Source organism: Amblyomma mixtum, chromosome 9, assembly GCF_055824585.1.
Source record: "Amblyomma mixtum isolate Tamu chromosome 9, ASM5582458v1, whole genome shotgun sequence".
Classification (NCBI taxonomy): Eukaryota; Metazoa; Arthropoda; class Arachnida; order Ixodida; family Ixodidae; genus Amblyomma; species Amblyomma mixtum.
In genome coordinates this window covers 102,865,663-102,879,515 of record NC_143020.1, presented here as the reverse complement: position 1 = coordinate 102,879,515, position 13,853 = coordinate 102,865,663, and the positions used below count along the sequence as shown (strand labels likewise).

General features: G+C 47.4%; 1 protein-coding gene across 1 annotated transcript in view; it reads left to right on the top strand.

Moving 5' to 3' along the window:
* Positions 1 to 13,853, top strand: part of LOC149330418 (sperm-specific sodium:proton exchanger-like) — a 50,003-nt gene that overhangs the window by 31,999 nt on the left and 4,151 nt on the right. The window contains exons 19-25 of the mRNA XM_089559426.1: positions 6,100 to 6,303; positions 8,038 to 8,223; positions 9,200 to 9,364; positions 9,943 to 10,068; positions 11,124 to 11,216; positions 12,067 to 12,255; positions 13,526 to 13,663. Coding sequence (XP_089415552.1) covers positions 6,100 to 6,303; positions 8,038 to 8,223; positions 9,200 to 9,364; positions 9,943 to 10,068; positions 11,124 to 11,216; positions 12,067 to 12,255; positions 13,526 to 13,663 — 1,101 coding nt within the window. The remainder of the gene's footprint in view (positions 1 to 6,099; positions 6,304 to 8,037; positions 8,224 to 9,199; positions 9,365 to 9,942; positions 10,069 to 11,123; positions 11,217 to 12,066; positions 12,256 to 13,525; positions 13,664 to 13,853) is intronic.

Below are 13,853 nucleotides of genomic sequence, written 5' to 3'. Positions count from 1 at the left end.
CGTTCTATGGACTCCTTGGCAGTGTTGCAAGACGCTGTCGCGTTCCACTCTTAGGGGCGAAGCTTAACATCTTAACCACACATCAGTGACCACACTTTAGGTCAAAAAAGTGCCCCCCTGAATTTTGACGGGTGTCCACCGAGATATGTGAGACAGTTACTGCGTAATTTCCTTTCCTCATATACAATTCTCATTTTCTTCATTACGGCTCCTCTTTATCTATCTTCTTTCACTCCCGCCTCCCTTCCTCTACGGTACGGTTCAGGTGTCCACCGAGATGACAGAGAATTACTGCGCCATTTCCTTTCCTCAAAAAGCGTTGCGTTCAAAGGGCAAGGCATCGCGCCGAACAGGTGGTGGCGTTCCGTGGACTCCCTGGCAGCGCTACAACGCGCTGTCGCGTTCCACTCCTAAAGGCGAAGCTTAAGCGTCATTAATTAGCAGTTAATTAGCATTCCGGCATTAATCAGTAATTAACAATTAATTAGTGATTTGCCATCACTTAGTAATTAGTACTCAAATATAGGTGACGCCACCAGTGCCACAGAAACAGCGAAGGTGGTGCGGAAAACGCTTCCGCCTCTACCCACTTTAGACAGTCAAAGTGCCCCCTGAATTTTTCGGAACGCGGCCGCTCGCGAACGCGCCGGGAAGTAGGGTGTCCCCCGCCCCGCGGTACCGATTCGCGCACGTGCTGGCACGAACGTGTATTTGTGTTTGTTTTTATTTTTATTTTGTCGTGGAGAGGGTGCTTCACCTTACGGGAGCTGGAGGGCTGGCCAGGCTCTCGATAAACCAATCATGTGAACATTGTAACATGATTGGAAGACACCAATTGTGGGCCGAGCCTTTAGGGCTTTAAAACCGGGCCCCGGAGCTGGAAGCGGAGTTCTGTGCTAAGGTGAGATGCTATGCAACTTCGGCTACGCCGAGTAGGGGCCTCCCCTAGTATTAGCCAGTTCCGCCTTTTTGTTGTTGTGTATCTCTTTGCTGTTTAATATGTCTCGAGTGCCTTAACTTGTATATGCTGTAAATATTTGTATATAAAACTTCAAGTATTTGCCTTACCCCTGCATCTCAACTCATCGCGAGACCGTCTCTGACGGGGCACCTCTGGTGCGAAGAAATAAGCTTCAGTCTTCGAGTTACCAACCGTCTCTGGCGGGGCACCTCTGGTGCGTGGAAGATAGAGAGAACATGAACTTTACTTGGGGGTTCAAAGATGCGTGAGTCTGTCGGATATATGTGGGATGAATACCCGGCTCACATTTTCCTTGAACCTTGCTTTTAACGGATTATAGACACCTAACTTTTGGGTGCATGTTTTCTTCTTTGTAATGAGACGTAAGCCGCTAAATAATTTGTAATTGAATTTTTTTCATGCTGTTTTGGTTTAAACAGCCGAACTATGAATGACGTCAGAGAGGCTATAACGTCACGTGATGCATGAAAAGCTGCAGTATAATCGGTACTTCTACATACGTTATCGGTCCGGCTCTTGGGGAAAGCTGGCTTCAGCACTGTACAAAATTAAAATGATGAAGCAGCGATTATGTCGCAGTTTTTTCATGCCTTACGTAGCCTAAAATCTTTGACGTCATAGTCATCATTCGGGTGTTGAAACCGAAATCGAAACATCCTGACAGAAAATTTCGATTATAAATTATTTAGTGGTCGTAGTCGAATACCACATGGTAATCCATGCATAGTAGCATCTTCCGCATTATTGTAGTGATGAAAACATGCCACCAAAATTAGGTGCCTGGACAGCATTGCCTGAAAAATCGGTTCTCAAGCGCCATTCAAAGCGCACAAAAAATCACACGCTATAGCAGTCGGCGCCGCAAACGATATCCCCGGTCGGCTCCGGCGTCCGCCAGCGCCCCCTATTTGTGTAGTCACGGTATTAATCGCTGCTGCAGTGCGTGGCTCTTTTATCGTGCTGTTTAAGGAATGTCTTCAATGTAAACTTTGCTGTCGTTTGGACAGCAGTTTTTGGCAAGGGAATGTAGCGTGCGCGGTAGAAGTGTGCGACCACACGAGAAGCTTGCGCGATTTGAGCTAATATCCAGCGCATGGAGCGCCTTTTGGTGGTATGTCCGGCCTCACAACAGCAGACATTTATTTTGGTGTTTTACAAAGCTTCGAAATGACGAAGCGTACTTTGTCACACTCTTCTTCAAAGCCCTCGTCAACTATCAACAGACAAACTCCTCCATGTGTACTCCGTCTAACTAAAAATATAATTTGGTAAGGTTTGCTTACATGTGTTTCTATTAGTCGCGCAACCACCTCGTACCCCCAGCGGCTGGTGACTGCCATGCGCAGGTTTCGCGGTGTTTTAAACATACATCGCCTTCGTAACGATGCTTAATAGAGAGATATAGCATATCGTTACCGTGTTTACGTTACCGTTTACCGGGCTCGGTTACCGTTTACCGGGCTCGGCTGGCGACATCTGCGCATGCGCGCCCATTACCGGGCCGGTAACACTTTACGGAAACTCTTTAGAGAGTTTTAGAATAGCGTCGTGGCGAATAGGGTGACCCTATCCGCATGCGCTTAGCGTTAGGGGAACGGGTTCACGTTTTCTGTTTATAGAATAGGGTCGTGGATGGTCGCTTTGCGTTGTTTGAAGGCAGCGCCATAACGGCGGGAAAGAGAAGCTTCGAGAACAAATAAGTTAATATATAGGCTGTATTTTTTCATTGTGTAAATAAAACGACATGCAAACTGTTGCAATTACCAATTTCCACTTAGGAAATGGAAAAAATGATGCAAATATTTTTTTTTATAATGCGGACATGCTCAATCTGAGCCAAGACTATCCACACAGGAAGACCAAAATTGCAAACCTGTTTGTGGAGATCAGTAGTTCGAACCTCCCGCGCTCTCTGACGTCAGTCGTCGAGTACTCGCTAAGCCTAGCAGCTCTGTAAACAAGGAAGCAATCTGAAAATTAGGCGTGTTTTATCGCTTAAATTTTGTGGTTCAGGCAAGTTCAGCCAAAGCGAAAGCCTCGTTCGCCTTTAGTTTCCCGTGAGCGTGAGCCACAGAGTAGCGGCAACGACGAACGGTGTTGAAGCGAGAGGCCCCGCTTCGAGAGGCGCCGCCATGTTGACCCAACGTAAAGCTGCTTTGGGGCGCACGCTATTTCGCCGATTTAGCGTTAGCGTCGCCCGCTCACCCAAAGACCCAAGGGCCGATAGCGTTCTGCGCATGCGCAGTAGCGTCCCGCTATAGGCAACCTGCAGTGTAGTTTGCAGGTACATGTGGCGCCGTCTCGCGGCCGAAGAGACAAGCACTGAGTAGGCAGCTCGGCGCGGCCCGACCGGCTCCGCTTCCCGAGGAAGGCGCAAACAGCGAGGTTGTGCAGCTTTGCGGATTTTCTGGAAGCTTTACCTCGGCCATCCTACGCCATGAATGTCGGTCGCACTCGAAAAAAAAACCAACCGGAGATACTGTTGCGTGAAGGACTGTCATACCCGAGAAGGGAACGGAGACGTGAAGCTGTTTCGTTTCCCTGCAAGGCCGTACGGGTCAACCCGGCGACTGAAGTGGATCGTCGCAGTGCGTCGTGTCAAGGAAGTTGCACTGGTGTTGTAATTCACGCGAAGCTAAGAGGAGAAAAAAAGTATAAATGTGGAGCGGCTGAATGAAGCTATAATATTGAGCGTTCATTAAATTCTCCGCTAGTAGTTCTCTTGCTTGGTATCGTCGAATTGCGGTCGCGCTCTCGCGTTAAGAAGCCGTTTTTCTGGTTCTGTCAGAACAACGGTCTTCAAATCAGGATTCGTCGCGTTCGAAAGCAGGGTTCTTGGTCGCGGTTTTGTCCTATACTGGTACTCAAGTACGTGCGCTCAACGTTAGCGCGTACGTGTCGAGGTACCATGAATTAAAGGCAGCACGCCTCGCGGGGTGAGTCTCAGGTGATTAATTCAGGTCCCACTCCCGTATGTCGTTCCCTTATGTGGTTGCCCGTCTCGCGCAGATTTACATGCTTTGCCTAAGGGGTGAATTGATTTTGCAGTGCTGTGTGTCATACAAATTTGGTTGCATTATATTTGAGTGGTGAAGACTTCAACTGCAGCCCAAATGACAACACAAAAATATGTTCAAAGCACTTTGTCCGTGGTGAAAAGAGTACCATTGAAACGCATCCCGGTTATCTCCCGACAAGCAAGGTCATGCATGAAGCTGCCCTAACATTATTAACAACCTGAATTCAGCTGTAAACACCTGGATACCGCGGGAGTCATAAAGAGGCTCACTGTGTGGTTGCTTGGACGTTCAGTCTGGGCTCGATAGATGCAATTCTTTCTGTACACCCACCACTGTTTACTGTGCTTTCGATTACACGCTACGGGAAAAATTGACATATTCACGGGTCCCGTGCATCTAAACTTTGTCCCTTTATGTTTTTCAAAATCTATTTTCCATATCAGTTACCAATGCAAAGCGACGAGACGGTTGCTTACACATGCACTGTACATGCACAAGTTGAACGTCGTACACGTGTTTGCCCCGCTGAGACTGACACTTCGCCGAAATTTCAGCGCCATCCGTTTCCTTCACTGAGTGCACATGGTTGCTCTCGTAAAGGCGACATCCTTTTTAGAGCTCCGGTCGCCGAAAATACACACCGATGGCATCAAGAGGCTTGAATCCGCAATATAAAACAACCGACATTTTCAAATTCGTACTGGGCATGCACGCCGAAAAGAACGACCGCCTACCCAGTACCAAAAAAACATATGGTGGCGGCGCTGTAAGCAGCGCGACAGCGGCGCCGCCTGGCTATTGCAGGTTGCCTATTCCCCTATGACCCAAAGCGATAGGGTGACGCTATACTAAAACTCTCTGCGTTGCGGAGAGAGTTAGCGTTCGCTTGTAAACAAACATGGCGGCGCCCTGCTCGCCCGCTTCGGAATAAATGCATGTCACCGCTGGATTCTTTGATGCGACAGCTCACTCAAATGGTAGCGGTTCGCTTTTATTTCGCATACTCTCACCCATACGTCGAGGTTTAAGTGACAACTAGCCCATGTTGTTGAGATAATTCTGTGATTTACAAGCAGTTAAGCCTAACTTCCGCGTCGCAAATTTTCCTTCCTCCAAGCGCGTAGCCAAGGAAGCAACAACACTGTAGCTTTTGTGCCAGCTTTAACATTTTTCTCTCTATTTTCATAGTTTTCTTCCTGGAAAAACAAAAACATTCTGGTAATGCTTGTCATAATCACCACTAAATTCAGAAAAAAAAAAGTTTCTCCTGTCCAGAGTTCAAGTGCTTTGACTTACTGTCACCAGATGGCGCCACTATGTTTACGTCCAAGTCGTGCATCCAAACATCCAAAGAAGCGACGCTGCGCGCGGCAAGCAGAAGGTGTTGTAGCTGCGTTTTTTACAGCATTCGCAACGCAGTAAGCGCAGCGTACACAAGCTTAGTGCGTTCTGTGTAGTAAACTTGTCTACTGGCCAGGGTACTTTTGAAGCCACTGAGCCGGCCGTTAGCAGAAAAGTAGTGAGCACGTCTTTGCATACAGAGAAAAAGATGATTAAAGAGCATGTAGCACCTCACTGCAAAGAAATGCTTTCAATGCATGCGTATTTCTGTTTGTAATTAATGCTGGGGCATCCACCATCATCATCATTCGTTTTCGCCTTACGGTAACTTGTTACGGGAGAGACGGTATGCTAAAACGTCTTCTAGCGTGCGCAGCGCTAACCGGAAACTCCGGCGTCCGGTAACACGGTAAACGGTAACGTAAACACGGTAATGATATGCTATAACTCTCTAATATCTTCAGAATCCGTTCGGGGATGAACACGGTTGTTCTTCAAGGAGCGTCATTATAGGAACACTGTGAACACAGAAAACTGCTTCGAAAACTTCTTCTTCCATGTATTCCTATGGGCGCTGAGCCTACGTTTCACCCCCAGGCGAGTCTGGCTGCCGTAAACTCCCCCTTTGTTTGCGGCAGCGCAAACTTTTGTGTGCGCCAACTCCCCCCTGGCTGCCGCAAACACAGTGTTGGTCTATTAGGACGAGAGAGAGGTGATCGGTAGACCCTGTGTCATTGGGTGGGTATACACCTGCAGGTGTACACATCGGGCACCTTCAGATTCGGCAGGGACGTGTGGCGCCAACTGGACTTCATAATCTTCTGCCTCGTCGTGTCCGAGTTCGTGCTGGCCAGCTTCGTCTCCATCGAATTCGAGGATCAGAGGTACGCGCTGTTCCTCCAGTGCAGCTTCATCCTGCTGGTAGCCTGCCGCACCGTCAAGACGCTGCAGAAGAGAGTCGTGAGTGCCAGTTCCCCTCCTCCGGTTTCTCTCTCGTCATTCCCCGTCCGTAAGTTTTAAAGCAAGATCTCTACTCCTCAGGGTACACCTTTCGATTTCGATGGGGATGAGACAATGACCTTCAATTTCTCACGAGATCAAACCGAGCTCTACTCCTCAGGGTACAATTTCCGAGAGGCAATGACCTTCAATTCCTATCAAGATCAAACCGAGCTCTACTGAGGGTACTTCTGATTTCGATGTGGATGAGATAATGACCTTCAAACCCTCCCAAGGTCAAACCAAGCTCTACTCCTCAGGACACATCTTCCGATTTCCACGTGGATGAGACAATGACCTTCAATTCCTCACAAGGTTAAACCGAACTTAACTGCGTGGTGGTATGGGCCAAGCTACGGTAATGACCCCATGATCATATGACTATGACCATTGGTTGGGTACCTGACATTGACCTTGGCCCCTGACCTTGACCTTGACATTTGATTTGAGAAAGTGGGCACCACATTAGCAGTGACCTTCAATGGCTCACAAGGTCACACCGAACTGCGTGGTGGTATTGCCCAAGCTGTGGTAGTATGACCACGTGATCATATGACTACCACCAGTGGTTGGGTACCTGACATTGACCTTGGCCCCTGACCTTGACTTTGACATTTGATTTGAGGCAGTGGAGACCATGCTCAACATAGCTTTCGCTCGTATATATAACTAGGTTCAAGCCGCGTTGAACCCCAGCCATTTTTTGCCACGGTACGTGTAGCTACTGTCTGCACAGTAAGTTCTGGCAAGAGGTGCCAGTGCGTGGTTGTATACGTATAACGAAGGCTGAGACTATATAGCGATTGCATTATTCTATGCAATATTTAGACGGGCAACTTGGTGATACCTCGTTAAGCAACAGCGCGAAAGATGTAGACGTAATGGAAAGATGCACTGTGCTAGCGATGTTGCTTAACAATGCACTATTCTAAATAAGCCTCACTTTAACTGCTTTAGGGATTCGAAAATGTCCCAGGAGATGATCCGGCATCTCCGTCGCCGGAATATGCCCGTCGGCTGAGGCAAAAGGCTGCACGATGAGCAAGATTTACGGGAAACGTTTCTTACATCTTATCTTTAACATAATAGTCGCCATACACAAGAAAGTAAGCCGTAGTGTTGCAGAGTATAGCTGAACACCCTAATCATTGACCTACAGCGGCGGGTACATTTGTTTGGTTAGATCTGGTTACAGAGGAAATGTGCGGCAACTGTCAGACTCTGGGCGGACGCCTGCAGCGCTTGGATGTAATATATGAAGGGCGAAATTAGAGCCCTTCAATCTCACGTCACTAACAGGCCACAGCTTTCATTTAAAAGCAAAACTTCATTGTTAATTGAGATTGGTGGTAGTGGCTGATTGTGTAGAAATAAACTAAAACAAAAATAAAAAAGAAAGATGGGCGCTGGTCGCAGTTCCGCTGCGTTTACCTAGAGCTCTCAATTTGCGACCACCAGAAAAAAAAACGATATGCAGAATTATAGTTACTGCGAAAATAAAAGATGGGACGCATATGGAACATTGTGAGCTTAGGGAGTCTACGAAATAATTTCGACTGGCATAAATTAGCCCATTCAGCTGTATCATTATGTGTATTTGCGAACTATCGCCAGCCGCATAGGTTATTAACACCATGTAGCAGTGCACAGCTGGGTGTAACGAAGAGGTTTACGCCTCGTTTACTCCCCGTCCAGGTGCTGTTCGTGTGGCTGTGGGACTTGCTGGACGGATTGCTGAACCGGAAGCTGTTCAACGCGTACGACGTGAGCCGGGCCTACATCACTGCCGAAGACGAAGCCATGGCCAAGGCGAGCCGCTTCGTCAAGAACGCGCAGCTGGCGACGCGCATCCGGGACACCTGCGTGCGCAACAAGCTGCAGGTATCCACAGGGAAGCATGGCACGGATAAATGGCGGCCCAGAAATAGACGAGCCCTGTTTTAGCCTAGTTCGCAAGACATTAATTGTAGTCTATACGGGCTATATGGACAACGATGGCAATGTTGAAATACATACGAACTTCTTGTGGTGTCATGCACAACATGCGGAAAACTCGCGGGAACAATGTGGAAGTGATATGGAAACTACAGAAAATTGATGGAAACGCAGGATTTTTTCTTTGTTTTTTGTATATTGGTTTAGTTTGGTTTGTTGGGGTTTAACGTCCCAAAGCAACTCAGGCTATGAGAGGCGCCGTAATGGAGGGCTCCGGAAATTTCGACCACCTGGGGTTCTTCAACGTGCACTGACATCGCACAATACACGGACCTCTAGAATTTCGCCTTCATCGAAATTCGGCCGCCGCAGCCGGGATCGAACCCGCGTCTTTCGGATCAGCAGCCGAGCGCCGTAACCATGTCTTTTTTATATATGGACGGCGTATGTTTTCATAATCCTCTGTGTGGCATGGCAGGGGCGGAACGTTTCAGGATGGTTCGGTTGCATATACTCTGCAATATAAGCCCCGTAATCCGAATGTAATCCCAATTTTTCGTTGTAAAATTGTGCGAGATTTTGGGCCGGTACATACTACCTCTATTGCATAAAAAAGATGGATTGAACTAAAAGTAATTACGATCACAATCAAGGCACAGGCACTAATAAAACGAGAGAGACGTATAATGTAAACAAATATTCACACTATAGACACTGCTGTCTACCACGATTATCCATAGGTAATTATTGGTGTCACAAACTATTATTCACACTATAGAAACTAGTGGGTTTAATTCTGCGATGACATAATCTGGTTGTCTGCCTCCTTGATAACGACTGGACACCTGCGCTGAGTGCAGGTCGATAAGTTAGGGAGAATCCTCCCCATAGAATTAAACGACTTGTTGCTCGATCCACGCAGACGCTGAAGAACGTGATCGACATCCAGCAGAAGTACCCTAACATCGAGGTCGCCACGAAGACGCGCCAGGCGGCGCGCAGGACGCTAAACAAAGCATTGGATGCACTGCACGACCTCCACGACGGCGGCCTCCTGGATGACAAGCAGTACGGCATGCTGTTTGAGGTGAGCCACAATGGTCTTGTGATAATATACTGCAACTCTAGAGCTAAGTCCGAGCATTCAGCCCACGCATCGAAATGGACAACGCATGAATGTGGCCATCATCCAACTGTTCATGGTTGCCGTCTGCTGAAGCATTTGGCGGAGGCAAGCGTAGCAGGGGGCGGCAGAAAGTTACGTGGGCAGATGAGATTAATAAGTTTGCATGGATACGGTGGCCGCAACTGAAAAAGGGCAAGGTTAATTTGAGAGGCAGAGGCCTTTAATCTGCAGTGGGCGTAATCAGGCTGATTATGATGATGATGAGCATGGAGCGTTTGTTAAACCCGACGATAAAACGAGGTTTGAATCTAGCAAAGCATGGATTTTTAAGATGGCGGAATGTTGTGCAGTTGTAATAAAAAACATGAAAACAACTGCATAAGCGTCGTAAGTAGAACATTTCAGACGGTTGGTGACGCCTACACAAGGCGCGTTTCCATTGTAACGTTGTCGGCTGATCATCTCTTTTCCTCTGTAGTGGTGTGAAGTGAAATATTCAAGTATTGCCTCCTCCTCTTGTCTTCATTGGCGGCTTGCAGGATCTGACATGGATGATCCACACAGTGGACGGCATGCCTTCCGACATCGTCGTGGGAGACATGGCGAGCTGCGTCCTGCTGAGCATCTCCTGGCTCCCCAGGGAAGAGGTCAACAAACTGCTCAAGGTTGCCCAGTTTTCTTCTTAGGCGAAGTATTAGAAAAGCCACAAAGAAAAGTGAAGGCTAGACTTTTACCTTGTCTCATGACTCGGTATTCACAAATTCAGACGGGCATTTCTCACTTTGTAACTAACCGCTCACGTTCTCGCGTAAGCGTATATCCGGGTATGCTGTGCGTGTCGTGCAATTGCAATAAGAATGATTATTGCGTTCGACCAGCATTACGTGCACCCAAGAATCCACGGCTGCCCAGAACGAACTTTGTGTTTGCCGCCAGCATTAAGCCAGGGACTATGCAGGGATGTTATCTCTTGTTTGTGTAGTGTTGCATTAACAGGACGAACGCCCACGTGTCCGCGAACCACGATTGTAACAGTCGAGGAGTGAGGCATGATGAGGACTCTGCGCCGAAGCGGTATACGATGACGGATTGTTCGGCGGGAAACCCGTTGCCGTCAGGTGAGGATTCTAATTGGCTTCAGGGCAGTGCAAACTCACAGCAGGTTGTCGATATCAACCTCAGTATTTCTAGATCTGCCGATCGGACACTGGGGGGACATGCTCTAAATTTGGTACTTGTACAGTTTGTCGCAGTATATATGGGGAGAAGAATTCGAAACAAACTCCTGCTTCGCCCACTTGTAACCGCAGCCCTTCAGTCATTTCACTTACAAAATTCTGACTGAAAATCAGGGAAAGAACTGTGGGGAATTTCTCGTCAGATTGGAAGCTTGGGCGAATTGGCTCAACATTATTGGAATAGAACAAAGATGCGGACGTGAAAAAGACATAGACAGGGCACTGATTTACAACTGAACAGACGCAAGCGGTGGATTGCAGCTGTTTATTATCCACCATAGTCACGCTCTGCAGACAAGTCTGAGCAGCTCATCTGCTGGCCGCAAGATGGCGTGACAATCGGCTGAGCTCCAAATTCTGGACCAATCAATCTGCCAAGCTGGGATAAATAGACGCAATGGGGAGGGAGCTCCGAAACTATACTATGACCAAAAGCGCTGCTAACGCCTTGAATGTACCCTTCATGGTACCTTACTTCGCAGGCCTTCTTCTTGTGCCAGAAGAAAGGCAACGTGCTGTCCTTTGTCGGCCATGAGCACGAACGAGTCTACATCATCTGCTCGGGAATCATCAAGGTGAGAGACTGCCGTCAGTTGCAGATAGTCGAAGATTTTAGCACCGGTCGGTGAGCGCGAGCAGGTTGAAAAGATCGGCCATTAGTTAGCCACGAAAAAATTAACTACGTCAATCTCCTTAGGTGGAACACGATCGCGGCATGCGTCATGCCAATCACGCAAGCGTTCAAGGTATTGTTACGTCTAAATTTTGGCTAAGTAAAGCATTGTGTCGCATGGTTAAAACATATAGGCTTTGCAGAGCTCTGATAACCGAAAACGTCAACAGCTGAGAGCAGCTTAAGGACTTGTGACTGCCATTAACGTATAGAACGCCTATTGAGGTGAGGAAGTGTTATTGAAAACGACAGCGTGATGTCACAGTGAACTGTCACAAAGCCTGTCATGCAGTGCTTACAGTCTTTATGTAGGCTAGTTGTCTAGCTGCTCTATAAAAACTAAACACGACAGGATTCGATGGAGACTTTCCGTTTAGACTTCGTACACCCACGAACGAGCCCTTATAAATGAGAATACATAGATGAGATTATTTCCGCTAGCGCAGGAAAATAACTGGCCATGGGTTATTCCATTCAAGAAGAGCTGTAATTTGTCCACATTTAAACAAATTCTAAAAATACGAAGTTCTATCGTTATCCACCATTTCTCGGCGCTTTATAGCGTTCATATTCTCCTAATCTTGATTTTTCTTGCATATATTAGTATCTGCTACAAATTCTATACGTCTATAGACAGATAACTTAGGACACAATACAACTGGTCTTTGCTGAATAAAAACCTCATACATCGCGACTGAGAGGCTTGTTAACGGGACTGGAAAGCCACTTCGAGGTGTCTGCCACCGCCGCAGGTCTTCGGCAAAGGCACACGTCAGAGCACGGACGTGCAGGGGCGCTTGCCGAATGCCGACTCTAACCAGTACTTCTTCAGCGAGGGCGACTTCAAGGACTACCTGGTGTCGCCCGACTGCATCGGCCTCGTCGGTTTCCTCACCGGACAGCCGTCGGTCTGCCAGGCCGTCTGCGAGACAGACGTCGAGGTGCGTGCGTCACTGAATGCTGAACCGCATTTCTTCATTGCAACAGACATCAATCTAGTACGAAAACATCCTCCAATTTGTCATTGAATGCCTGTAGCACACAATGGAATACATGTTTACAGATAGTAAACGTTTCTTGAAGAAAATCCTCCTTTCTTTGATGCGTTGCCAACAGCACTGCATCGCCAACATTGGAGATGGATGGTATTACTGTGGTCCTTTTTAGGACCATGATTTTCCAGTACAGTTCCACTATTGGACCGATTACCTGTGCTTCTTGGGTTTATTGCACTCGATCACTTCAATTTTCTATTGAAAATTTGCATAGATTTGATCGAGTTCCGGAAATATGATAATGGAACGTTTGGTTTCGTTCAATAGGATTAACGTCCAAAAGCGACTGAGGCGATGAGAAACGCTGTAGTGGTGGCCTACGGATGATTTCGACCATCTAGGGTCCTTTAATGTGCACAGGCATCACGCAGTACACGGGCCTCTAATATTTTGCCCCCCTCGAACTGTGACCGCCGCGGCACAGATCGAACACGCGTCTTTGGAATTTCAATGGACGCAAAATGTTATAGGGTCATGTGCTGTTTGATAAACCGCAGTTGGTCTAAAGTATCCACTACGACGTCCCTGATAGCCTTGGTCGCTTTGAGATGTTAATCCCATAAAACGAAACTAAACGTTCTATAATCCTATTTCTTCAACCCATTCAAATCTATACAAATTTTTCAATAGGGAATCTACTAGCCACTGATCACCTTCTAAGCAACGAAGTAAGGCTTGCTGCTGTTCTTGCATGATTATTAGTTGCGGCCTATTATATACGGGCACGAATACACAAGGTATTCACACTTGCGCCAAACAGACTGAAAGCGAGCGAACGAACGAAACCAAGTGAATGGCGTCCTGTTCTCTTCTGAAAGAACAACATATGCTGAAAATTTTAGAAGAGGAATAAAAGCGCATCGCGATGTAATGGCGCGCTTTCCTATGCCATGTTCTCATCCTCCGAGGCCTATTTCTTGCCTTTATCACACATATTGACTAGCGAAATGCACACACAGGACAAACACAGCGTGTGCTTTGTCGCCTTCTCTTGTCCTGTGTGTGTGAATTTCGCTAGTCAATATGTGTGATACCGACTACCAACTAGCCCAACTTAAAGCATTAGCAGTTTCTTGCCTTTGACTACTTTGTACTCCCCATCACAGAGAATGTATAAGGCCGTAGAACATGAGAGGCCTGCTTTTGGCGCTTGCAGCTGTGCGGCATCCCGATGGAAGTGATCGAACGCATTATGGAGCAACACCCGGACCCGCCCACGGTCTTCTACCGCATGTGGTTCGCGGTGGCAGTTCGCGTCTCCCTCGGCGTGCTCATCAACCACAAGCGGTACCAGGTGAGAGGTGCATTGATTTCTACCGAACTATAGTCTGATACAACTTAAAAAAAAACAGCAGTTGCTAACACTGGGCCGCGGTCCGCGGCGTCTTGTATTACTCCGCTGGCCAATCGCAACAGTAAACGAAATCAGCTTTTTATTGTTTGACTGTATTAAACAATCCACGTATCAAAATTCTAAATCACAT